The sequence below is a fragment of the Apium graveolens genome, chromosome 10 (genome assembly GCF_009905375.1).
Source record: "Apium graveolens cultivar Ventura chromosome 10, ASM990537v1, whole genome shotgun sequence".
In the NCBI taxonomy this organism is placed as follows: Eukaryota; Viridiplantae; Streptophyta; class Magnoliopsida; order Apiales; family Apiaceae; genus Apium; species Apium graveolens.
The window spans coordinates 200,294,118-200,320,378 of NC_133656.1; the positions used below are offsets into that span (position 1 = coordinate 200,294,118).

Genomic DNA, 26,261 nt, shown 5'->3' on the forward strand with positions numbered 1-26,261 from the left:
CCTTATTTATTGGCCCAAATGGCCCGGAAGTTCCTCTAAGACAGTCCATTCCTTAGGAGTCCAGTGTTAGGTTGACAAGTAAATCCGACAGGTTTTCCTCTACATGTAGAAAATGGTGGGGTTGCACTACTACGACTGATCATCATAAGTGGTCTTCCTGGCGCGACAAACTCCTATAATGAGGTCATTATCCAGTTAGATATTTCTGCAACACTACCCAGAGCACTTCGATAGAAGGCTACGGCTGGGCGATTGTTGAGTGTTGGCAGGGTCGAGTTTTCAAAATGATGTTTCCATCAAATGAAGTATCTCGTAACTTCATTTCTTTTGAATGATATTTCAGAGATTGATTCTATACAAGTTATGCCTTGTAGCTTCATATATGTGATGAACTATTTATACCTTGAACGGTGGTAGTTCAAGTAGTATTCGGAAAGGATATAAGTATATTGGAGTATCTTGTAACTTCATCTTTTCAACTTATATCTAGTAAATGATTATCTTATGCATGACAAAGATTTTCAGAAAAACGTTGAGACAAGGTTAGATATATGAGATCACCTTGCAACGATATTTTTATACAGTTATAAACTGGAACTCTGTGTATATTATACATGACAGAGGATTTCAAAGATTTTGAAAAGTATATAAGTATATATACTGAATATTTTGCGACTTCGTCGCATTAAGAGGTCAAACTTGGTTCATTTCTTCTTGACCAAGACTTTCATGAGTACTATGAGAATGCTCATATATTGTTAATTATTATGCATATTATTTTGGTGGGCTTGTTGCTCACCCTTGCTTTCTTCTTTCATCACACAACAACAGATAGAAAGGATGAACATGACCAAACTCCCAATTCGCAAGCGGTTAGGAAACGTCCCGCAGTTTTCTGGAAGCGTTGATGCCGCCGTAGCTGAGGTAGGAGCTACCAATAGGCTAGGTTTTCAACTATTGATGAACCAGACTTATGTATAATATTAATTGTAATAATGACAAGGAATATGTAAATTTATTCAGAACCCTTTTAAGGTGTAATGGCTTTTAATTGTGGAATAAAATGACTTGTTTTATTTTTGGTATTCATCTCTGGGACTATAACTTGTGGTGTGTGTGTGTATATTGTGGGGTCACAGTACGCAACAGTTGGTTGATTGTTAAGATTAAGTATTATTAAGGGAAATAGAACTCGTGATGACCCGGATCCCCGACCCCGGATCTGGGGGTGTTACTGAAATGGTATCTGAGCTAAGCGTTATAAACCTCAGAGATGATGTGGCGTTATGATAATAAGTTCACTAAGATAATAAGAACTCTTGCCAAGTTCATAGTCGGGCTACCTAATGTAGCACTGACAGTTAAAACCCTTATGGGAACCCTTATAAATATCGTGGTAGTAACATAGTTCGTTATCATATAGGGCAGTGGGGCACCGATTCCTGAGGTTCAGGAGCATCAGCATGAGGATGTTTTATTACATGTTGGAGATCAAATTATGAATCCGATAGAGTACCCTAGTGAGGGGCCGGATGAGATTCATGTTGGGAATGTTGCAGTTGAGGATGTTATCCCAAAAGGGATTGTTGCTGAGGAGGATCTCGTGGAGGGTCCTGATGGGAATAAAGAGAGGACTGCTGAGGAATTGAAGACCGTAGTCAGGGCGACTACCAGAGCTAGAATGGCCGCGAGGGTGGAACTAGAGGATGAAGAGTTACCAAGGGTACAGAGGATAATGAGGACAGAAGAAGTGGGACCTTCCACGGCACCGGTTATTCCAGTATCGGACCCTCTTCCAGAGGTTCCTGTAGACATCCATGAGGTTTCACCAATTCCTGTTCCCTCCCCTGTACAGAGCCCATCACCTACTGAGGAAATGCCACCTTTATCTCCTGCACCATTGTCACCTGATACCGTGCTAGGTTATCCATTTGGATCTCCTGTGTCTGTACCACCTGCACCCCATGGACTGCTAGATGCTACCACTCAGGCTTCTCTTATCGCTGATTATTATATGACTTTGGGTGGCCTGTCTGAGGCCCGTAATGTTAGGAGTGATATGTTAGATCGACTTACTGCACCGAGGATTGAGGGCGGGGTACTTCCGGCAGGATTAGCTTATAGCATGGAAATGATTGAGGCTACCACCCTTGTTACAGCTAGAGGCCATCTTGAGGGTCAGATTGATCCAGCTCTACTTATAACTATCTTAGACCTCATCACCGCTTTAATGGAGCAGGTTAGGGATGTCGTGCGTGCCCGCATTTCTTGATCCATAATAGTGTGCAGAGTCTGACCAATCTGACAAGGATTTCATGCAGCACCGCTTTTGGAGGATTAGCTTAAGTTATGAATGATTAGTTTTTAATGACTATATGATTATATGTGGTAGTACTTTTGGGATAGAAGCGATCAGGCCAAATGATGTAATTCTCTTTCATGTGTTCAGTTGTTGTACCTCGAACAAATGGTTATGTATATATTTGTTCCTTTCAGTTCAGACCAGTTTGTTTGTGATAAGTTCATATTGTTAGTTGCACTATCAGCACTTAATAGTGTCATGAAGTTTATAGAACTTGAGAACTCATAAGTTACGATCATGTAAGGACTGAATGAGGAAAGAATTAAGCAAAGTAACTAAGACAAATATAAAGAGATTCCCAAAAATTTTCCAACCATTATGCCCCCTCGAAGAATAAGATTTGGGGCAAACCCTGAATGTGATAATCAGGGAGGTCGCAATTAAGATATAAGGGACCCGGAACATAATGAAGTGGAAAATGAGGATTTTAAAATATAGGAATCATTTGAGCTTCTAAATGATTGACGAAGCACAAAAGACTATTTTTGTCACTTACCCCCTAAGAGAGAAGCCACCCGCTGGTGAAAGACCAAGAAAGGCACGGAGCAAGAGGTTATGATAAACTGAGTTCAATCAATTGTTTTCGAGAAAGTAAATCCCATGATTATGGAGATAGTGTAAAAGCTTTAAGAGCCATAACAAAGGCGGACGGATATGATGAATTATGAATCTAAGATTGTAAAAGTTGTCAAGATTCGTCTATAGGACAAGAATCCCAAAACGACGTGATGTTTGAAGTCAATGATTAGTGGGTTCGTGAAATGATTGTAAGAGAAAGGAAAATAAAAAGAAACTGAAGTAGAAAGGAGCATAAAGGCAATAGAGTTTGAGGAATGATAAGGGAGTTGGGTATGAGGAAACCTTAAAGACTCGTAGTAATAGAAATAGAAAAGTATATGATCGTCAGGATGAGGATGATTCACCATGAGTTAAAATTGATGGTTGAAGGCATAAGAGATATATATATATTGTACCCCCTTTAAGTTGGAAGGATTCGAGGAAACCTTGAGATAGTTCGAAGGATAAATTATGAGACGCGAATAGACTGAGGAGAAAAGAAAGTAAGAAATTAGGAAAATTGGATGAATGAAGTGACCTTCAAGAATGTGAAGTGTAAGACCAGTGGCATGATACCCAGAAAGGGAGATGCCAGGTATGAAAGATATCCCAATATTGAGATGACTGTTGAGATAAACAACAAAGGTAAATGAGGATTTATTAAGAAGATTTTCACGTTGAACACGACCAATATCTTCCAGAACATCCATGTTATCATTACCAAATCAGGAAAGAAAAGCAGATAACCATTGTTATCTTTTGAAGGCCATATGGATTGACCTCAATTTGAATAAGGATGCTATTATGAAATTAGGTATAGACTATCGAGGTGGGAATGATGAATAAGATAATCTATCAAGGATATATGACTTGATTTATCCATGGAAGGATGCAAGTACCTTTTTAAAGGTGGAATTAAGGATATAACTTCGATAACTTGAGATGAATCCTAGGGGAATGCATAAAGGTTGGCATTCCACCCTTAATAGGGACAACATGAGTTTTGACAGTATGAATTGGAAAGGATCAAGGTAACAACAACCTTTAAAGATCAGTAAAGAAATTTTTCAGAAGTACATAGACAATGGTTCTAGTATTAGTAAATGGTATTTTGATATTCCCTGTATCTAGGGAATACAGGAGGAACGATTTAAGGATAACCTTAGAGGTTTTACAAGGAGAAAGGTAATATTCCAAGTTCTCAGAATAGAAATTTTGATAAAGGAAATGTGACGTAAGTATAATAATGTCAGGTGGGCACATGTTGAACCATAAGAAAGTATAGATCGACCCAATGAGGGTCAAGATTGGTGAAAACAAGAAGGACCCATGATAAGAAACGTCCTAAGTATGATCGGGAGTCAGCCGTGACAATGTTCACATCTAAAGACTAAGGCAATGACTTATGGAAAAATGGTGATTTTTTTTTCTTTTTCTCACCAGGAGTTAAGAAAAGCATTTTCACATAAGCAGTGATTGAAATGAAGTAGAAAAATTTAGTTGAAGATCATTTAAAATGACATTGATTGTAAGGAAATTTTACTATCAGGAAAGGCCAAAGAGGTGGCCGACACTCTAAGTGTAAGAGAGGAATTATAGGCGCTCGTGCCAGAGGAATATAGTGATGATGGTTGAAGCCGTGAAGGTTGTATTATGGTTTGGAAGATTGACATTCCTTCTGATGACTGTGCAATACCCAACCGTAATAATAGTTTGGTAAAGGTTTAATTCGTGTAATCACCATGAGCAGGCTATCTATCTTAAAAGGTACTATCTTGAGAATAAGCCAGGACCCTGTTTCAAAAAGGACTAAACAAACCTTTGAGTTAAGTCTTATATTGAAGGCATATGATTAAGAATGGTATTAACCTGCTATCGTTGCTTTCATTGAAACTCTTCTGCAATTTTATCTGCTTTACGTCATGAATGTACGTCAGGATCAGGAGTGTTCTTCATAAATCATGAACGGTGATCATGTTACCTCCTTAGAAGAATTCGATACGATATGTATGGACTCCGTATGGTTAGATATTAAGGTTTCATGGAAAACGAATGACTACAGTAGGTCAACGGTGGACCATAGTAATGCAGGAATGATTCTACGAGTAATGCGCCGATTACTTGCAACCGTGAGAGTTGTATTGGAATGGATGTTGAGATTGAGTACTACTAATCGGGTCGTGGTGGTGTATAAGTTATCATTGATAGACTAATTAAGTAGATTATCTACCTATTGAATACTTATTTCTTCTTATCAATAGAGAGTCGTATTACTATACGAGGAAGGTTGTGGTGCAAGCATAGAATTCTAGTATCGATAATGTATAGAATGAGATCCCAGATTCAATTTTCGATGTTGAGGGAGTTTCAAAGGTGATTGTGTATAAGCTCGAGGAAGAGCATGGGTCCATAGAATGATGGATGGTATAGCAAAAATATTTAAGCATGTGAAATGCGATGCGATAATACTTGATGTTGATATATATACGTATATAATTTGTTCTCCTATGACAAACCTCTATAGTTCAGAGGTAGATTCCAAGCCAGATATTTTGTGGCAGTATATTTTATATATATACAATTCTCTTCAATTCGTTATTTTCTCTCCTTTTCATTTCATATAAGCTGAGAAGAACAACCCTTCCAGAAGGGGAGGTATTGCCGAATGACTATCTATCTGTGTGATAGAAGCCTAGTAGGATACCATCTATTGTTTAATTGCTTGTCAAGTACTAAAGGCTGGCCACCTTTCGTACTAACTATGTGATATAACAAGTGTTCATGATCATAGTGATCTCTCAATAAATTCTTTTACTTCTATATGAAGGACCAAGCTTTCGAAGATGTAAGCAGCTAAAGGAAGTAGTATCAGTACGGTGGTATTCCGATTCTAACGCGTTCGTGATACTAAGGTTGACGTGGTTATTAAAAGGTTATAGAACGCTAACGAGCAAAAGTATAACCAGTATAGTATTATGTACGGAAGATAGTAATGACTACAAACTGGAAAAGAATGGGTATTCAGAAGCAAAAGCCATAGTGCTAGAAGCTATGATGAGAGTCTGTGTAATAGACTTGAATGAATTTAGAATGATCACTTAACGCAGATTGAGTTTTCTTACGACAATAGATCATATGTCATTATCGAGATGTCGCCTTATGAGATTCTTGAGGGAAGACAATGTCGATCTCCCTTATGTTAGGATGAAGTTGCTCTAGCACAAGATGCTCGGACCCACAGTAGTCCAAAGGACCAAGGATATAATAGATCTAATCAGAGGACGACTGATAGTAGCCCAAGATGGACACACGGAGTATGTTGATTTGACACGAAATGACAAAGAGTAGGAAGTAGGGGACCTAGTATTGTTATAGGTATTCCTTTGGAAAGGATGGATGTGGTTCGGAAAGAAAGGAAAGCTAAGCCTACGAATTGTTGGACCCTTGGAGGTATTAAGACGTATTGGGAAGTTAGCATATGAGCTATCCCTACCCCCGAACATGTAGCAAGTTCATAACGTGTTCCACGTATTAATGTTAAGGAAGTGTAATTCGGATGCCAGACAAATAGGGGCATATGAGCGCATAGACATGCAACCAGACGTAACCTGTATGGAGCAACCAGGAAGGATTATAGATTGAAAAGGAACAAGTGCTTAGGAGAAAGGTTATCGTACTAGTCAGGGTGTTGTGGCAGAACCACAATGTGGGAAAATTGACTTGAGAGTTAGAAGGCGCAATGCTACAAAAGTACCCCCATTTGTTTTTCTATCTGATTCCGGGACGGAATCCTTTTAAGGAGGGGAGACTGTAATAACCCCACAAATTTTGAACTTTTTGTAACCCTTATGAATAGTGATTTTGCTGATTATGCTGAATAAGAAAACTTTTCATGCCACACTATGTAGGGGTTCTTCTATTGTTATTCTGAAATCTTATTTGTACTCTATAGGGTATATAAGTGTATGTAAAGATCGTCAGAATCCAAATTCGAACACTTTGATTTTTCCCGAAAATCCACCAGATACCGAAAGAATTGAGTATAAGGGAACAGGATAAGAAGGATTTAAATTCAAGGATTATAAGAGAGGATCAAAAAAGGAATATAATGTATTAAGAAAGGTTAAGGAAACCGAAGTAATAAGATCCCGGGTATGATCCCTCAAATGATAAACGAGAACGAAAGTTAAGCGAACCGTATAGCAGATCAGCGGTCATTAGCCAAGTAATTAGGAGCTAATCAAAGAGGTTAGTGATGATGATGTCATCAAACCAATAAGAAGAGGACAAGCATGGGAAGATGACATAAGAATGATGACCTAAGCATGACCAAAAGGGAAGGAATTGTTGGATGATTTTGAGCCATACAATTTTTACCATGGTAACAACCTAATTACCAAGCAAATCATCACACAAATACCTAGGCAACCAAACAAGAAGCATTTCTTCTTCCCCCTTATTCTTGCTCTCGGCTTTTCCATGAAAAGCAAAGGAAAATTTTCAAAACTCAAGCTACACACCTTCAAAAATCAAGAGGTTTGTTTCTTTAGCTTCCATAATTCATAACTTAGATGAGCCATAAGTTTAAGTTCAAGATTCCATGTTTAACATAGCTAATCAATTCATCAAAGTTCTTGGTGAATAGTGTTTTCAAGAAACTAACTTTGTGTTTTCTTATATTTTCTTCAAGATCCAAGCTTAGTAGAGATAGTTAGTGGTTATTTAAGGCTTCCTAAGTGATTCTCCACTCTCCAAGGAAGGTATAACCCCTCCAAACCCTAACTTTACTTTGAGTATTATGTTTGGTTTTGTTTGTTATAGTTCATAAGAGCATGATTCTTGTATGTTTAGAGTTTGGTTGGAATTATAATGATTTTGGGTTATAAATCTTGGTTGTTGGTTGATGAACCTTAAGTATAGTTAGTAGCTCTTGTTGTGATTGAATAAGATGGATAAAACATGAAGTAATGGACTGATTTAATAGGATTTGGATGATGTTTGGTTGTATGGTTGATTTGTGGTTGAATGATGGTGGAATGGTGTTGATTGGTGGTGGTTTAATATTGAATTGATTGGGTAAAAATTTGGGAATTGCTAAGCTATAGCCGTCGTAATGCCCAATTTTCCTTAGACTGTTTTTGTTCTTAACTTCAGGACCCCTGAACTCACTGTTAGGTTTTGACCATTGCCATGATTAGATAGTTCATGTTACGAGCTTCGTTTTGATATGTGGTACGCTTGAATCTGATGTACGGTTTAGGAGAAATGACCGTTTTAAGTAACGGCGTTTCGCGAACGGACCATTACCCCTTGCCTTACTTTGAAACCTTGGTTAAGGCCCCTAAAAGACTAATTGGATTACGAAACAATTATGTAATGTGGATTAGGAAGTTGGTAAAGTACTCGCGAAAGAATCGTCTTAAAATTCGTAATGGTTAATTTATTAAAAATGGTGGAACCGAGGGTACTCGAGCGACTTAAGTGAATCGTTAAGCGCAAAAGCGAGCGTTAGAGTCTAGTTGGTTAAAGTGTAGATTCTTAAGCGACTTTGGTTTAATTCCAACTTATATGTTGTTTATAGGTTACCAGGCTCGTCCCAGGCCTTTTACCACCCCTAGTCGCTCAGGCAAGTTTTCTACCCGTTATACTATTGTTGTAATGTATATATGTATATGCATTATCTTGTGATAAGTGCATGAATATTATTAGCAAATCTTGCGATATATTGGAGCATGCTGATATGGTATATATGCATGTCTGTTTCGTAATCTTGATATCTAATTATTGATTCAATTGCTTATAAGTTGCATAATACCTATGCTAGAGATAAGCAGTAGTTGCGTATACCCTTAGTATAGGGGACCCAAATGTGAACATATTTCTAAACCGGGAGTCGATGTTCCCGAGTATTATATATATATATATTTATATTTATATATAGATATAGTTTTCAAAACTATTAATCGAATAAGGTTTATTCGATAGCTTTATTTTATTTAATGAATATTATTTTGAATATTCATTCGAGGACTTATGACTCCGTTTAGTTTAATTAATGAATATTATTTTGAATATTCATTCGAGGACTTAAGACTCCGTTTATTTTATTTAATGAATATTATTTTGAATATTCATTTGAGGACTTATGACTCCGTTTAGTTTAATTAATGAATATTATTTTGAATATTCATTCGAGGACTTAAGACTCCATTTATTTTATTTAATGAATATTATTTTGAATATTCATTTGAGGACCTATGACTCCGCTTATTTGTTACATAATATTCTTTATTTTATTAAAGAATAATGTTTCGATAATTAAACTTATTTTCGATTATTCAAATAAAGATCATACTTTCGTATAAGTATAACTTTGGTTATTTATTTTTCATTTCAAGTATGAGTTTTAAAACTCCTACCTCGATTATTTTTATAAGGATCATCCTTATGGGAATATTATTTAAATAATAATATTCAGATACTTTCTAACATATCGGGACTTATTTATTTTATTAAATCATCGGTACTCTAAACATTCTTTAAAATGTTTTCGAGTCTTCAAAATGATTTTAAAAGTTAGGGCGGATCCCAAAACTCATTTTTATATTTAAGAAACTCCTTTCGTAGGGGATTTAAATACTCTCTCAAAACCTGAGGGATCCGGCTCTGTGGTGTGTTTTATATTCACAACAAGGTTGCTATTTTGATAAAAGAGTTTTTATTTACTTACCCAACACTCGGGAAGTAAAATTCTTGGAACAAGTTAATCCATTAACAGGCATCGCCTGGGAAATATCGGTGAGTTTTCCTTTTCAACTAGATACGACTTCTTGGTGGAGCCGTATCAACAAGTTTCTACTTGGGGAAAGGGGGGACGAGCTTTACGTTTCAGAGTCATGGATTTCATCTGAATTAGGAGTGGCGTAAGTGGTCGAGTGGCGCCGACCCAGCCTTATTTATTGGCCCAAATGGCCCGGAAGTTCCGCTAAGAACGGTCCATTCCTTAGGAGTCCAGTGTTCGGTTGACAAGTAAATCCGACAGGTTCTCCTCTACATGTAGAAAATGGTGGGGTTGCACTACTACGACTGATCATCGTAAGTGGTCTTCCTGGCGTGACAAACTCCCGTAATGAGTTCATCATCCAGTTGGATATTTCTGCAACACTACCCAGAGCACTTCGATAGAAAGGCTACGGCTGGGAGATTGTTGAGTGTTGGCAGGGTCGAGTTTTCAAAATGATGTTTCCATCAAATGAAGTATCTCGTAACTTCATTTCTTTTGAATGATATTTCAAAGATTGATTCTATACAAGTTATGCCTTGTAGCTTCATATATGTGATGAACTATTTATACCTTGAATGGTGGTAGTTCAAGTAGTATTCGGAAAAGATATAAGTTAATTGGAGTATCTTGTAACTTCATCTTTTCAACTTATATCTAGTAAATGATTATCTTATGCATGACAAAGATTTTCAGAAAAATGTTGAGACAAGGTTAGATATATGAGATTACCTTACAACGATATTTTTATACAGTTATAAACCGGAACTCTGTGTATATTATACATGGCTGAGGATTTCAAAGATTTTGAAAAGTATATAAGTATATATACTGAATATTTTGCGATTTCGTCGAATTAAGAGGTCAAACTTGGTTCATTTCTTCTTGACCAAGACTTTCATGAGTACTATGAGAATGCTCATATATTGTTAATTATTATGCATATTATTTTGGTGGGCTTGTTGCTCACCCTTGCTTTCTTCTTTCATCATACAACAACAGATAGAAAGGATGAACAGGACCAAGCTCCCAATTCGCAAGCGGTTAGGAAACGTCCCGCAGTTTTCTGGAAGCGTTGATGCCGCCGTAGCTGAGGTAGGAGCTACAAATAGGCTAGGTTTTCAACTATTGATGAACCAGACTTATGTATAATATGAATTGTAATAATGGCAAGGAATATGTAAATTTATTCAGAACCCTTTTAAGGTGTAATGGCTTTTAATTGTGAAATAAAATGACTTGTTTTATTTTTGGTATTCATCTCTGGGACTATAACTTGTGGTGTGTGTGTATATTGTGGGGTCACAGTACGCAACAGCTGGTTGATTGTTAAGATTAAGTATTATTAAGGGAAATGGAACTCGTGACGACCCGGATCCCCGACCCTGGATCTGGGGGTGTTACAGATGACATCCAAATGCTGATGATGTGTCAAATCCTAACGACACATCAAATACTGATGACACCAAACAGCCAGATCCTGAGCTCCTTCTGATCATTGAGAATTCAATATGTTACATATTATTTGTTGATTACTAGTTTAGTAAAGTAGGTAGACTTTAGTTGTAATAATTGAAAGATTTTTGAAATTATTTTCGTTGTTAATCTTGTACATAATTCTTGCCATGAATCATTTTGCATAAATGACAAATTAGTGGACATGCAGTTATTCTAAAAAACCCTGAAACTTTATATGTCAAACCATTACTTCAGCAATACAAAACTTGTGAATCGTTACTGAGGGTTGGATATTGTATTATGTATAAACTATGGTTAACTTGTTTTATAGTAGTACCTTTTTGTGTTTTAATATACACATAAGTACTATCTTGCTACCCTTGAAGAGTGCAAGAAAACTTTTGTAAAGGGTGATTACAGTAGATCTACAAAATATCATACAAGTCTTTCGAATAAAGAGAATGATCAGAAATTCGTGCGGAGGCAAAAAAATGGCAATGACAGTACCAATAATGTTTGTTCTATTCTGTGCTTTTCTTTGCCCTTACTTTCGTGCCAGAAGAAAAGAAACTGAGCAAGATGTGTTTTGAAAGAAACCAGTTTGAAGTGAGTTAAAGAAAATCTTAGAAGTAACTTAAGCTCGTAATTGCGATGGTGTAGGAACCAAGCTTAAGCTTAAGCTTAAGAAAATAAAGCTTTGCACCAGTGGCATTGATCTGGTAAATAGTAATACTATACGTATCTTATAATGCCAAAAAAGTAACGTTGTATATGTTACTAAAGCACTTTCCTTCAGGTTGCAATGTGTGTTAATGACATTGTTACTTCTGGTGCAAAGCCCTTTTTTTCTTGATTAATTAAGTACTTTCCTTCATGTTGCAATGGTGCAACAAGTCTTCTTGATGTTGATCTGGCTGAAAAGGTAAGCACTGTGATTAAACTATTCTGTTTTATCTTGTATATATACTTAGATTAATTTTTTTATGTTTGCTTGATATATGTTCAAGTTAAAAAAGGCATCGCCGGTGGTTTACAGCAATCACAATGTGAATGTGTTCTTTTTGGAGGAGGGGTATATTGACTATTTGTTGTTACTCTGCGGTATTCTTAATTATTTCATCACACGTATCTACTTATAACTAATTTAAATGTTTTAATATGGTACCTCTTGCGCAAACACATTATATGGTCTGTTGATGGAACTTTGAAGTTTTATATTAAAATTTGTAATATAGTCTGTTTGCTTCTGACAAAAAATTAAGCAGTTAAGATGGTTTTTAAGATTTTTTTTATAAATAACGTTAATAAGTTTTAATCCTGAAAAATTTTGTGCCTACAAAGTGATTGATTGAAGATTTTAAAGTTGTACATCCATTGATTCACTTTCATTTGCAGTTATCTGTAATTAAGTTTCAATATTCTTACGATAACATTTTAAAACCATTAGTTGGCAGGATGACTCATTAAAAGGACAAAGAAACATCAACTGACAATGCAACAAGTAAGAATACCGTGGACCTTGTCGAAATCGATCAAAGTTTGTTTACAAAACTTCTATTAAAGATGAACTTCAATAATGGGATACAAAAACCAGTGATAAATGGATTACTAACGGAATTTCAATTTGAGTTTATAAAGTTTTAGATTTAAGAATTATGTTATTGGAATGCTTTGTATTATTTTTGATAATGATAATCAAAGTTATGGTTTTTTATATGTGATTAATTATGTTTCTTTTTATTTTTGCTATTTTTGGTACAAATATAATAGTTAAATATGTAGCTACAGACATCGGTTACTTACTGATGTCTTAATATGTCTAATACATCGATTCTATATACAGAAACGTTGTTGTATACGTCAATTGACACCGTTTCTTATTTTTCATATCGGTTACTAAATGATGTCTTAGTTTGTCTAATAAATCAGTTAAGCTAGAAATGATGTATTATAATATTTTCACTTCAGTCTAAAATCGATGTAAAAAATAGGGACTTTTCTCTGCACCCACCTAGACATCGATTTTCAGAATTTTTTACATCATTCAAGAATTGAAGTCTATTGACTTTTTTCTTGCAGTGACAGGATGACATTTTGTTAACAACTATGACTTGTTGGAAATTGTGAAAATATCGTAACGAACTAGTGTGTAATCAACATAGCATGGAAGTACATGAGGTAGCGGAATCAACGAAATCTGTCATTAACTAATGACAAGGTATTCACGACAACTCACTCGTCAATGTTCTGGGTTACATGACCCAAGAAGACGGACATGAACACTGAAAACCTCCCACGAACTATAGAGTTAAGGTAAACGTTGATGCAACCATCATTGATTCTTCTAATAGTTTCAGTTTTGCACTAGTACCACGTGACTATAGTAGAGCTCTTATTGAAGCAATGTCAAGCTGCAAAGCATACAAAATTAGTCCCGAAATTGCAGAGGGCATTGGTATCAGAGAGGCTTTAAGTGGGATAAAGTCTCAAACTCAGTCCAGATTTAAAGTGGAAACAGACCGCTTATTAATGGTTGAGAGCAAAAGTGGATCGCTGTCTTATTTGGTAGAATTATCGAAAAAAATTTATTAGACAAATTAAAAATTAAAAAGGTTTTTTTTAGATTTGTCTAACAATCTGCGAACAATACACCTTATTATCTAACGAGATATACTAATTTAATTTCATAATTGATCGTAGGTGTAAGATTGGTAAAATCCATTTTGGATTTTCAACTAATTATGCCGAAAGACCTTTTAAATTAATATAATCCTCCCTTTTTAAAAAAAGAAATAATCGGGTCACAAGGCGTCAAACAGTGGTGATTTCATTTACGGGTGAATCAAATTACATCGCGTGTGATAACCCGCAACGATCGATATCTAAAATCTACACAACCGATTTATTCTATTTCTACACGCACTCGTGAGAGAATAGATTGAAAATACACAACAAATCTCTCTCTCTCTGAATCTTCCATTTCAGGTACTTTTACTCTCCCTGTACATCATACATACAATCTCTCTCTCTCTCAGACACACACCCAATCTCTCTCTGTCTCTCTCTCTCCCCCCTATATTTATGATCTCTTCGCATCTAAATACTTCTATTATCCTCCCTTTAAAAATTATTATATAATCACAAAACCTCTGTGTAATTCAGGTTCGATACTTTCATTTCTATACTTTTAATTTCAATCTCGATGCACATTTATACAGATCTGGTCATATATAATATATTATTATGTTTTTTTCTTTAAAATTGCGATCGGATTGTTTTGCTATTCAGTTTGATTCGATCTAGGTAAATTGTGATTACGTTAGCTGTTGTATATATTGTATGTATTGTTGTTTTTTAGATCGTATTTGTTATTCAATTCATTATTGTTAGATCTGTATAATGCTTGTATTTGATTGATTTTGTTGCATAATTGCTGAATTGCACTTGATATTCGGTATGTCTGTTTGATTCGTTGATCGATCAGCATCTCGTGTTTTAAGTCCATTATTCATATAATTATTATGTCGGAACTCTTTTCTTTGTAATAATTGGACTTATTCTTAAAGTTGTACTATAGTTCTAGAATTTGAATTGTAACTAATATGATGAAACCGCTTTTGCAAAATCGTGTAATTCTAGAATTTGGATTGTTATTAATATGATATAAATCATATAGTTCGAAAATTAGAATGGGAAGTTTCGAACTAATATGATGTAAATGACTATCTATTTTTATTTATTTATGCTAGTAATTTGTTATTTGTTGCTTTTAAAGCTTGAAATAGTATTAATTAGTTTAATGTTAAAAACCATATGGAAGTGAAAGTATATGTCTAATTGATGGATTAAGTTAATGAGGGAATTTTTACTTTGTTTCATCCACTTGCAATACTTTTTACAATCTTTGTACATGTTTTTATGTCGCAGAACTAACATCTCACTATGAAATGACGTTGATGTTGTTTTATGAAATGAATTTCGTTTTTCTTAGTTGCATCCGTGTTTACATATAAATTAGGGAAGAAACAGTTATGAGACTTCAGCTGTATTTAATTTGTTTTTTCTTTCTAATTTGCCTCATTAGATTATTTGAATTTGTTTTTTGGACTTTTGGGATCAGAAGTGTAGAAGATGGGGTTGTCATTTACCAAACTCTTCAGTCGGCTTTTTGCCAAGAAAGAGATGCGCATACTGATGGTGGGTCTCGACGCAGCTGGTAAAACAACCATTTTGTACAAGCTCAAGCTGGGAGAGATCGTAACTACAATTCCTACAATTGGTAAGATTTTACATGATCACTTTCATTCTCTTTTTTGTTTTGATACATTTAATTTTATTTCTGAATGACTGTGTCAATACATCTTTGTTCCTTCACATTGCAATATATGAACGATAGATTAAAGCACATTCTGTATCTTATATTTTATATTCATATTTATTAGCATCATCTTTGTTATTATACTAACATTATTTTAAAACATTAATAGCTACTATTGTTTTGGTGTCTTGCTGAAACATGTCACTTGTCTCATATTGCCGAGACTTGATTTTCGGGTCTGATGTTTTTTAGGATTTAATGTGGAGACTGTGGAATATAAGAACATCAGTTTCACTGTCTGGGATGTTGGAGGCCAGGACAAGGTATGTTTTTCAAATTATTGCTAAAACAATGTTTATTTGGCGACTTCTCTTGTTATTAGCTTATCGTAGTTGAAGTTCATATTTCTAATTTTCCCTTCTTTTTGTGTGCATAAAAATAGTATTGACTATAAAAAAATTTGAACTTTTATGCTATAAACACCTCACCTGCTGATGAGCCCATGTCAACAGAGACAAGCATGTGGACTTGTTCGGAAACACAATATGCCACTTGCAAAGAAACTACTTGTTTGTTCACTCACCTGCTAATCCGCCGTCAGAAAACTGTACCTGTATTTAATTGATTAAACCTTAGTAAATGTGCATAGGAATTAAAAGTTGGATCTTATTGATCCATCTAGGCTTTTACATTTTTGTATTAGATGCTAGCTCATAAAAGTCAATACATTCTGTATAAAGTTTATTTAGGTCATATAAGGCAGTACTCGCAACAATTTATGTGAGTACTTGGCTGTTTATTAAACTGGTTGATCACCTGATAACTGTGCCTGCAGATCCGTCCTTTGTGGAGACATTACTTTCAAAATACTCAGGGCCTCATTTTCGTGGTTGATAGCAATGATCGAGATCGTGTAGTTGAAGCCAGAGATGAGCTGCACAGAATGCTTAATGAGGTAACAGGCATCAACTTGAAAAACCTCTGTAGTTGTTTCTAATGTTTCCATGTTATATATTGGTAACTTTGCATGTTATTGCGTTGTGCAGGATGAATTGAGGGATGCAGTCCTACTTGTATTTGCCAATAAGCAAGATCTTCCGAATGCAATGAATGCTGCTGAGATCACGGATAAACTTGGACTTCATTCTCTTCGTCAGCGCCATTGGTAAGATAATAACAAGCTCTGCATAGCTGCCTCCGTCTTCCCCTTCCTCTGTTTTTTTACAAATCAGTTATATGATTGCTGCAGGTACATTCAGAGCACATGCGCGACTTCGGGTGAAGGTTTATACGAGGGTCTGGACTGGCTCTCGAATAACATCGCAAACAAGGTAACACTTTGGTTTACCAACTTTCCTGGAAACTGCTATGCTTGCAAATGACAAGTTATATCTGTGGTTGTGCTTAGATTTTTTTTAAATTTCTATTGCAGGCTTAGCTTGTTAAAGTTTGGATCTTCTCTGCACCAAGATAGAGTTCTTCATATTCCTATGTTTTAGTATCTGTCCTGACAGTTTGATAGAATATTTTGTATTTCCTTTTCCGAGTGATGGTTTCTTTTGTTTGTTGTAGGATTGTTACATTTTGTATGATTTTTTTATTATCATTCCCTATATATGGCTGTTACAAATTTTTATGCGACTATGATTTATGAGCCAGGCGTTCTTATGGGGTTGCCTTTGGTAGTTGCTGCCTTGCCTTTGGTAGGAGGGCATTCTAGTAGAATCATTGTATATGAAATGGTGGAACGAACCATTGTTATATGTTACTCCCTCCGACCCTCGGAGTTGTTAACATTTGAAATGAAATGTTTGACACACATTTTAAGGCTCTTATCTAGTATAGTTGTAAAACTTATTTTGAAAATTTTATTTTTTTGAATAAAAGTTTTAAACATTTAATATTTATCCAGAATTTTCTTTGGTAGTTGCTGCCTTTCTGGTAGGAGGGCTTTCCAGTAGAATCCTTGTATATGAATGGTGAAACGAACCTTTGTTATTGGTTGGTTGTTAAAAATTGGCATTGGGTGGGATGGACCTATAACTGTTGTCATACTGCATTTTGTAAACTTATTACCTTTAAGTTGAGATGTGGTTTTGCGATTCAATGATGATAAGAAATATGATAAATAATATGGATATAACGAACAGAATTGAGAATACTAGCTCAGCAAAAGCTGTTGGTATCAAGCTTTCGGGTTGGAGGTGTAAAATTTATTTTATTCCACGACATAATGTTCAAACTATAATGATCACACAAGCTACCCTGTTCAGCTACATTCATATTACATATACGCTAATGCAACACAAGCTATCCTGTTTTCAGCTGCATACATGTTACATATACACTATGTTACTATGAGATTCCGCTGCTGGTGCTGCGAGCGCGGGGGCAGAACCCGAAAGAGCAACTGTCAAAAGGTTCACACGGTCTGCACTCGGGACCAGCGTTTTCTTCTTGTGATCTAATGATTCATCATTGTAAATATCCCACCATTTGTTTACCAGCATTTTGATATCTTCCCTATCCATATGTTCTTCTTTTCCGGTGTACCTCCACGGTTTAGACCCCTGTACATTTCCCGTCCACTTAGTTCAAAATGATTAATAAGAAAGACTAAACCCAAAAATATATATATTAATAATTGCAAAAAAGATGAATACCGCTGCACAGTAGTGTACAACTTTCACTTTATCAAGTTCCACGTTTTCTGGATGCCGCCATAACATTGCGAGAACAAGATTGTAAACTAACGGAATTGGTCTGTACAAATCCCTAAAGAACATATTTAAAAAATCCTGCCAACAATACGAAAATGAAAAATTAAAACTTGGTCTAGAAAATCAACGAACTTTACTCTAGCTGTATGGCTATTCAGCGGTAGATATTCAACAAGGTATTGTGGAACAGTCGTTTGCCTCCTGCCAACTTGTTTTAGGATGCTTTCAAACATATTATTACCTGTTCAGCAAAAGGTGTAAGTGGAGTGATCTTAAGAGCTTGCAATAGACGTCTGTAAGTAGAAAAATTTGGTTCAAACACAAACATGCCAGCATTAAAATAAAGCTCAGGTGGTGCCCCCCACTCTCCGACAGGCCACGTCACTTTATCGGGACATTGCTGGCAGTGCCCTATCTTGTATTGAGGCGTGTGGCTCCATGTTTTCTCACAGAAGCAGTCCATCACGCCATAAAAGTAGCCATCCGGCAAGTCAAATAGATGGTCAATGTTATCATAAACTTGAATATCTCCATCCAAATATATCATCTTGCTATGCTCCACAAACTGAAACAATGAAACAATATTTAATATGAATTTAAATATGCAGTTATGAAAAATATCTAAAAAAAGTGCCAAGGTTCATTGCCCCTGTCTCTCAAATTTTTGCCGGGTCTATCAAATTTTGGGTTCTATTTTCGCTCGTCCCAAAATTATTTAGTATAACTAATACATATTTATAAGATATATAAGTCTAATTAGTAAAAAAAGAGCCACATCTAAATATATGAATGAGCTTGCCCCCAGGTTGAAAATTCAAATTTTAGTAAAAAAATGTGTTTTATATAAATTTCGTAATAGATCATCAAAATCATTAAAAAGAAAAAATGTAAGACGAATGATAACTAACCTCCCAAATACGTAACTTGGAGTAGTTGATCACATAATAAGCCATGGCAAACTGAGTTTGATTATCCGGCGGATAAACAGGTTCAATTTCCCTAACAATACAACCATGTTCCGCTAGAACACGACAATGTTCCAGCGGAACATCAGGCAAAACCGCAACCACAAGCGGATACATCGTCTTTACCTTACGTAAACCCTTGGCTAACCCTACAACACCTTTCACATAGTCACCATTTCCAGCTAAAAACGTGACATAAGCCCTATCATGTCGAATCGAGGGCTTATGCATCACGACCGAACCATTTGTTCTCGCAAGTTCCGGAGCCATTTAGAAGATATTAACAAAAATATGTGGAATTAGTTTAACGATTTTTTTTTTTGGCTAGAGGCTCAGAGTTTTCTTGTTCTTAAATTTTTATGTCGTGGTGGAGGATAAAAAGGGTTTATGTAGACGAGGTTAATATTAGTGTTTGTTGCTAGTTTATGAGTACACGTGTCATGATTTTACATAAAGGTGGAAAATTGAGGAAGTTTCGATAGTTATGGAAGTAGATAAGCAAGTAGTTAATACCTGTACACATATTGATTTGTTGGGGAAGAGACTGGAAAGCACTAACAGTTTCTAGGCTCATCAAGGGTGTATAGCGGATAATCTTGATTTTTACTTCTGTCATAATCATACAACTTTCTTGAAGATAGTTGCCAAAGTTTTGCTCACTTCATTGATTTGATTCCGCGGACATGTTTATTTGTTCTTATGATTTAAACTGCTTCAAACTATATCGTTTGAGATAGTTGGGGAAAATAGTAGTGTTAAACAGCTTATTTAAACTTGGAAGAGCGAGGGAGTTAATGTGAAACCTGGAGCTGAAATTTGGGAACTCGTCGGTTAGACTCGGCTCGCCTTGCCTAGAATTGTACATGTGAGCCATATTTGGATACAAGTTCAAACTCTTTCTGGTGAGCCGAGTGTATCTGGAGAACCCTACTAAACTCGACTTAAAACTTAAAATTCCGATTCAAACTCATTGATAATTACATTAATTTATTCGATATTATTCTAATGATCATAAATTGAAATGTAAGAATTTTTTTTTAATTTTTAAATTGATGGGGTTTTTAATTGATAAGCTCTAGTATATCTTGCTTGGCTTGGTTAACTCGCAAGTAAGTCAAACCTGATTCGTCAATAAATTAACAAGTTGAATTCATTTAAAAAATAAGTGACTCAGCTCCTTTGAAAATATATATCCGAATTCAGACCTCTTTATGAGGTTTCTGGTTCAGCTGAGCCCGAAGCGGAATCACTTGGTGAATGTAACGATGTTATGGAGAAAGCAATGAAACTCAGACCTTTGAGGTCAGTAGGTCACGTGGAAGAAAAGCAGCATATAGAAAAAGATAACAGTAGTAGCTTATTTGGGAAGAAAAAGCAGCAGCAGTTTTCAGCGTCGTATGCCTAGTGTTTCAGGATGTAGTAGTATTTACATGCACACAAGCAGTAGTAGGTCACACCGTGATGTGGGAATATAAAATCAAACACATTCAAATTAAGTGCAATAATTTAAACTCATTATTTTTCAGTACAGAAAGGAATATTGTTTAAAACTGAAATATGAAAAGAGATTTAGTATATATTGTTTAATTCATCTTTTCATGAAAAACAACGCTTACTTAATATATTAAGTCAATTTGAAAATGCTAAAACTTCTTGGCATGTACAGAACTCATGCGACTCTATGTGAGTGTACCCTCCTATGTAAAACTGAAGAAAAGTAAGTCCAAAAGAGCTTATACCCTACAAAATGCAAAACAAATATGATGAACAGGTTAAAAGAGCCGCTGTAAGTAGTTTAATTGGTTGAGACCAAAATTTTAGAGATTTACTATTCCAAAGTCCCAAGATAAATTCTAGGTGAGTGCACAAATTTAAATAGGGATTTTTAGAGGTGTGTATACTGAATCAGACACCTGAATTATAAAAAAATTGAAAGTAAAAATGTACATCATTGTTTTCATAGACACATCAAAACCACACTTCAATATACGACTGTTTGGTCAGTAGACCAGTTTACATGCCAGCAAAATTACTTAAAAAAGAAGAAGATTTAGGTACATCTTTTGATTCTATCTTACAGGCACAAGGCAACTAAATATAATTATAATTATCACTCCGAGATTAATTGGTCCTTAGTATTACAAACTGCATGCAAATCACAGAAAATGAGTGCATCCAATTTTTTCGTTGGGGTAAAATTCGCACCAAGTAAAGGGCTTTTAAAGAAGATTTTCAAAAAAAAGGGCTTGTATAGAATTGGATTGTGCGATGATACCATATGTGGTAAAGGAGAGCTCATTGCATGGGAGAGATCATTGCATCGAGAGTCGGTGCACCAAATTGGATCATAGCTAGTTTTGGCTTATCATCGTTTAGGATTACTCTCTGTCCAGCACTCTTGAACCTATCATTATTCAAATCCTACATCAGCACAACCAGGGTCGTCTCCGGTGTTTTGGATGTTGAGTATATAACAACGAAAGCAAAATCCAAAGCGAATAAACAAGAATAAGAAAATAAACGACAATCACACAAGACAAAGATTTACGTGATTCGGAAATTATTACTCCACAAACCGCACTAATTTTGTATTGATCTCTCACAGCCGCTTCAACTGTACTTGTCAGCTCGTTCTTGACAGATCCGATCGGGTGATTTGTTGTGATATAATTTTACAATTATATGAGTATTTATAAGAGAAGAAACTAGGCCTAAATCAAAATTACAGTCCAAATATGAAAAGTAGACTAATCCATAAACTAATCTGAATCTGAATAGTCTATTTTCATGGGTTTAATTAATAGACTCCACAAAACCCAACAATCTCCCACTTGGATCTTCACTTCACTCTTGTAAGTCTAGTAAAATCAATTTTTCAATCAATAACTCTAACTAGTGCAGCGTCTTCTCATCAATCAATTTTGAAGGCCAGTTGAAGCTACGCAAAGCTTCAACTTTTCATTCGTAACCACCATAGTCAACATATCTGCAGGATTCTTTGAACCAAGGATTTTCTTCAAGGACAAAGTACCATTACTTATCAACTCTCTTGTAAAGTGATATCTCAGCTGAATATGCTTCGTCCTAGCATGAAACACGGGATTCTTCGCAAGATGAATAGCACTATGACTGTCGCTATACAAAGCACTATCCGCTTGTTTCTTGCCCAACTCCTCAAGAAAATTCTTCAATCAAATCATCTCCTTGCTAGCTTCAGAGATAGCCATATATTCTGCTTCTGTGGTTGAAAGAGTAACACTCTTTTGAAGTCGAGATATCCAACTAACTGCGGTGCCACCCAAAGTGAAAATATAACCCGTTGTACTTTTTCTTGTATGCAAACATCCACCCAAATCTGCATCAGAGAACCCTTCCAAGATAACATCTTTCTTACCGAAAGATAGTGCAAACTTGGATGTGCCTTTCAAGTAGCGTAACAACCACTTGACTGCTTCCCAATGCTCTCTTCCTGAATTAGACATAAATCTGCTAACAACTCCCACTGCATGAGCAATGTCTGGCCTTGTACACAGCAGATTCAACTACCAATTGTAGATGCATAAGGAACTTTAGACATATCTTTCTTGTCTTCATCCGTTTTAGGTGATTGCTTCTTTATGAGATTAAAGTGACTTGCCAACGGTGTACTTCTGGTCTTCACATCCTGAACACTGAATTTTTGTAACAATTTCTCAACATACTTCTCTTGAGATAATTTTAGAATACCTTCAGCTCTATCCCTTATGATGCTCATACCAAGTATTTGTTTTGTTGCACCCATATCCTTCATCTCAAACTCCTCAAGCATCTGTCTCTTTAACCTGTTAATTTCCCTCATGTTTGATCCTGCTATCAACATGTCATCAACATACAACAATAATATGATATAAGATGAATCAAACTGTTTAAAGTAACAACAATGATCCATATCACTCCTCGTGTACCCATTCTTCATCATAAAGCTGTCAAACTTCAAGTACCATTGTCTTGGTGCTTGCTTTAAACCATACAAGCTTTTTATAAGCTTGCAAATAAGGTTTTCTTTCCCAGCTACCTGAAATCCCTCTGGCTGAACCATGTAGATGTCTTTCTCAAGATCACCGTGTAAGAACGTGGTCTTAACATCTAGTTGCTCTAGATGCAAACTCCTCTGCAACCATAATACTTAACACAATTCTAACTGTAGTCATCTTAACAATGGGAGAAAATATATCGGTATAGTCAATACCCTTTTTCTGTTGATAACCCTTGACTACTAACCTTGCCTTGTATCTCTTGCTGCCATCATGTTATTCTTTGATCCTGAACACCCATTTATTCTATAATGCCTTCTTTCCTGCTGGTAACTCTGTTAAAGACCAAGTCTCATTCTTCTCAAGAAAACTCATCTCCTCATCCATGGCTGATTTCCACTAAACTGAATCATCCACTTGTACTGCCCCTGAATAATACCGAGGCTCCCCGTCCTCGGTCAATAACATATAATATGCTGAAGGAGAATATCTTTGTGGTGGCCTCACACTTCTGCTAGATTTTCTTACCTCAGTTTGTGGAGTTACTGGAACCCTGTCATCAATATTCTCTGAACTCCCACTACTTCCTCCAAGATCTGTTTCTGTAATATCTTCAAGCATTGTTCCTATTTCTCAGGTTGTTCCTTTGTAAACTCAGAATCGACTACAAGCTTATCCATATACACTGCATTCTCATTAAAAGTAACATATCTACTTCTAACGACCTTCTTAGTCAGTTCATCCCAAAAACGGTAACCCATATCATCTGAGCCATAACCAATGAAGATACACTTCTTTGATTTCGGATCAAGCTTCTCCCTGTCGGAATCTTTAACACGCACATAAAAAATACAACCAAAAACTCGCAAGTGTGAAAGATTTACCTCTTTTTCCTGCCACTCTTCTTCAGGAATCTTGAACCCCAAAGGACTTAAAGGTCCTCTATTTATGAGATATGTTGCTGTGCTAACTGCATCGGCCCAAAATATCTTTGGCAACCCTGCATGTAATCTCATACTTCTGGCCCTCTCATTCAAGGTTCTTTCATGCGCTCTGCAACACCATTCTGTTGTGGGGTCTCTGGAATAGTTTTAATCATTCTAATCCCAAATTCTGCGCAATAGCTTTTAAACTCATCACTACTGTATTCGCCTCCATTATCTGACATCAAACACTTCACCTTTAAACTAGTCTGATTTTCTACTATAGTCTTCTACTTCTTGAAAGTAGAAAACACATCTTATTTATTCTTCAAAAAATAAATCCATACCTTTCTAGTAGAATCATTAATGAAAGTGACATAGTAGCGAGATCCACCCAACGACGCAACTGTTGTTGGACCATATACATCTGTATGAACTAACTCTAACTTCTTAGCCTTGGGGGTCCTCCCCGATTTTACAAAAGTAACACGTTTCTACTTTCCAAGAACACATGGCTCACAGAATCCAACTTCCATATTCTTCAACTCTGGAATCTTCCCCTTTGAAGTTAACAGCTTCATACCTTTTTCACTCATATGACCAAGCCTTTGGTGCCATAAAGTTGAAGACTCAATCTCATCAGCAACTGCATTTGCTTCATAGCTAGATTGTTCAACAATGTATAAAGTCCCATTTTTCTCTACGGGAGCAATAACTAGATTCCCCTAGATAACCTTCCACTGTCCGTCTCCGAAAGTAACTCGATACCCTTCCTTCAGTCCAAGAATGTACCTTACATCTTTCAACGTCCAACTAGTTCCCAAAGAGGTTCTGAGATTAATATCTCCCATGCCCGCAATATCCAAAGTCTCATCATCAACAAGACGAACTTTACCAAAATTTCCAACTCTGAAATTTAACATTAAATCCTTGCAAGGGGTAGCATGGAATGATGCACCAGAATCCATAACCCATGATTCAACCGAACATTCAACACAACAAATCAAAGCATCGTCATCCTCCACTTATTCAACTATGTTAGCTGAATTATCCTCTTTACTCTTTCCTTTTGGAACCGCGAGAGCCGTGCACTGATTCTTAAAGTAACCCTTCTTCTGAAAATTCCAACAAACAATATCTTTACGATCTTTGGATTGTCCTATCTTCTGTGACTTCGATCTGCTACGCCCCTTATTCTGCCCCTTTTCGAACTTTCTGCATCTACTCTCAACACTCAACAAGGAACCTGACGACTCTCCTGAGTTTCTCCTATGAATATCTTCTCCCAGAATCGAATCTCGAACTCCATCAAAAGTCATCTTACCACTTCCAGATGAATTACTTATAGTAGTGACAAATCCCGACCAACTGTCTGGTAATGAGGATGTCAACAACAAGGCTTGTACTTCATCATCAAATTTAATATCCAACGATGCCAATCTTGCTAGGATAGAATTAAATTCGTTCACATGATCAGCAACACAATCACCTTCATTCAATCTAGTGGCAACTAACAAGCGAATCAAATACACCTTATTTGCAGCAGACGACTTCTCATACATGTTTGACAAAGCCTTGATCAAATCATAAGTTGTCGTTTCCTTGATGATATTGTAAGCAAAGTTCTTCGCCAAAGTCAACCTGATAACCCCCAGAGCCTGCCTGTCCAAAAGCTTCCAGTCTTCCTCCTTCATTGAAGTTGGTTTCTTCTCTTCCAGCGGTTCGTGTAGTTTTTTCTGATACAAATATTCATCAATTTGCATTTTCCAATACCCATAATCTTTGCCATCAAATTTGTCGATCTTTACCTTCCCGTCTTCTTCCATCGCTCTCACTCGCCCGAAAACCTAGGCTCTTGATACCAGTTGTTGAGTCTCCAGCAAAGAAAGCAAAATTCAAAGCGAATAAACAAGAACAAGAAAATAAACGACAATCACACAAGACAAAGATTTACGTAGTTCGGAAATTCCTACTCCACAAACCGCACTAATTTTGTATTGATCTCTCACAATTTTTTGTGTTATGATTTTACAATTACATGAGTATTTATAAGAGAAGAAACTAGGCCTAAATCAAAATTACAGTCCAAATCTGAAATGTAGACTAATCCATAAACTAATCTGAATCTGAATAGTCTATTTTCATGGGTTTAATTAATAGACT

The 26,261-nt window shown here is 36.0% G+C and overlaps 2 protein-coding genes across 6 annotated transcripts; one reads left to right on the plus strand and one right to left on the minus strand.

Moving 5' to 3' along the window:
* Positions 1-13,988: 13,988 nt before the first annotated feature.
* LOC141692561 (ADP-ribosylation factor) lies at positions 13,989-17,121 on the plus strand. 5 transcript variants are annotated; one of them, XM_074497437.1, is made up of 7 exons: positions 13,989-14,144; positions 15,280-15,438; positions 15,730-15,800; positions 16,313-16,432; positions 16,524-16,642; positions 16,727-16,808; positions 16,910-17,121. In XM_074497437.1, exons 2-7 carry the CDS (start codon positions 15,291-15,293, stop codon positions 16,913-16,915), a joined length of 546 nt encoding a protein of 181 aa, XP_074353538.1. In that variant the 5' UTR covers positions 13,989-14,144; positions 15,280-15,290; the 3' UTR covers positions 16,916-17,121. The 5 variants fall into 5 exon arrangements, with proteins under 5 accessions (XP_074353538.1, XP_074353540.1, XP_074353541.1 ...); XM_074497439.1 differs by having other exon boundaries at positions 14,005-14,144; positions 15,283-15,438; XM_074497440.1 differs by lacking the exon at positions 13,989-14,144 and adding an exon at positions 14,154-14,321 and having other exon boundaries at positions 15,244-15,438.
* Positions 17,122-17,665: 544 nt separating this feature from the next.
* Positions 17,666-19,551, minus strand: LOC141689140 (galactinol synthase 1-like). The gene is made up of 4 exons (XM_074493324.1): positions 19,106-19,551; positions 18,439-18,762; positions 18,141-18,275; positions 17,666-18,047 (listed from the first exon to the last, which is right to left on the minus strand). Exons 1-4 carry the CDS (start codon positions 19,430-19,432, stop codon positions 17,814-17,816), a joined length of 1,020 nt encoding a protein of 339 aa, XP_074349425.1. The 5' UTR covers positions 19,433-19,551; the 3' UTR covers positions 17,666-17,813.
* Positions 19,552-26,261: the final 6,710 nt, after the last annotated feature.

Excerpts from the sequence above, each read along its gene's own strand:
- LOC141692561 (XM_074497437.1), top strand. The coding sequence starts at position 15,291 with ATGGGGTTGTCATTTACCAAACTCTTCAGTCGGCTTTTTGCCAAGAAA. Across the intron at positions 15,439-15,729 it reads AACTACAATTCCTACAATTG|GATTTAATGTGGAGACTGTG; the intron begins GTAAGATTTTAC and ends GATGTTTTTTAG. Across the intron at positions 15,801-16,312 it reads ATGTTGGAGGCCAGGACAAG|ATCCGTCCTTTGTGGAGACA; the intron begins GTATGTTTTTCA and ends CTGTGCCTGCAG.
- LOC141689140 (XM_074493324.1), bottom strand. The coding sequence starts at position 19,432 with ATGGCTCCGGAACTTGCGAGAACAAATGGTTCGGTCGTGATGCATAAG. Across the intron at positions 18,276-18,438 it reads TTACACCTTTTGCTGAACAG|GATTTTTTAAATATGTTCTT; the intron begins GTAATAATATGT and ends TATTGTTGGCAG. Across the intron at positions 18,048-18,140 it reads TTGTACACTACTGTGCAGCG|GGGTCTAAACCGTGGAGGTA; the intron begins GTATTCATCTTT and ends GGAAATGTACAG.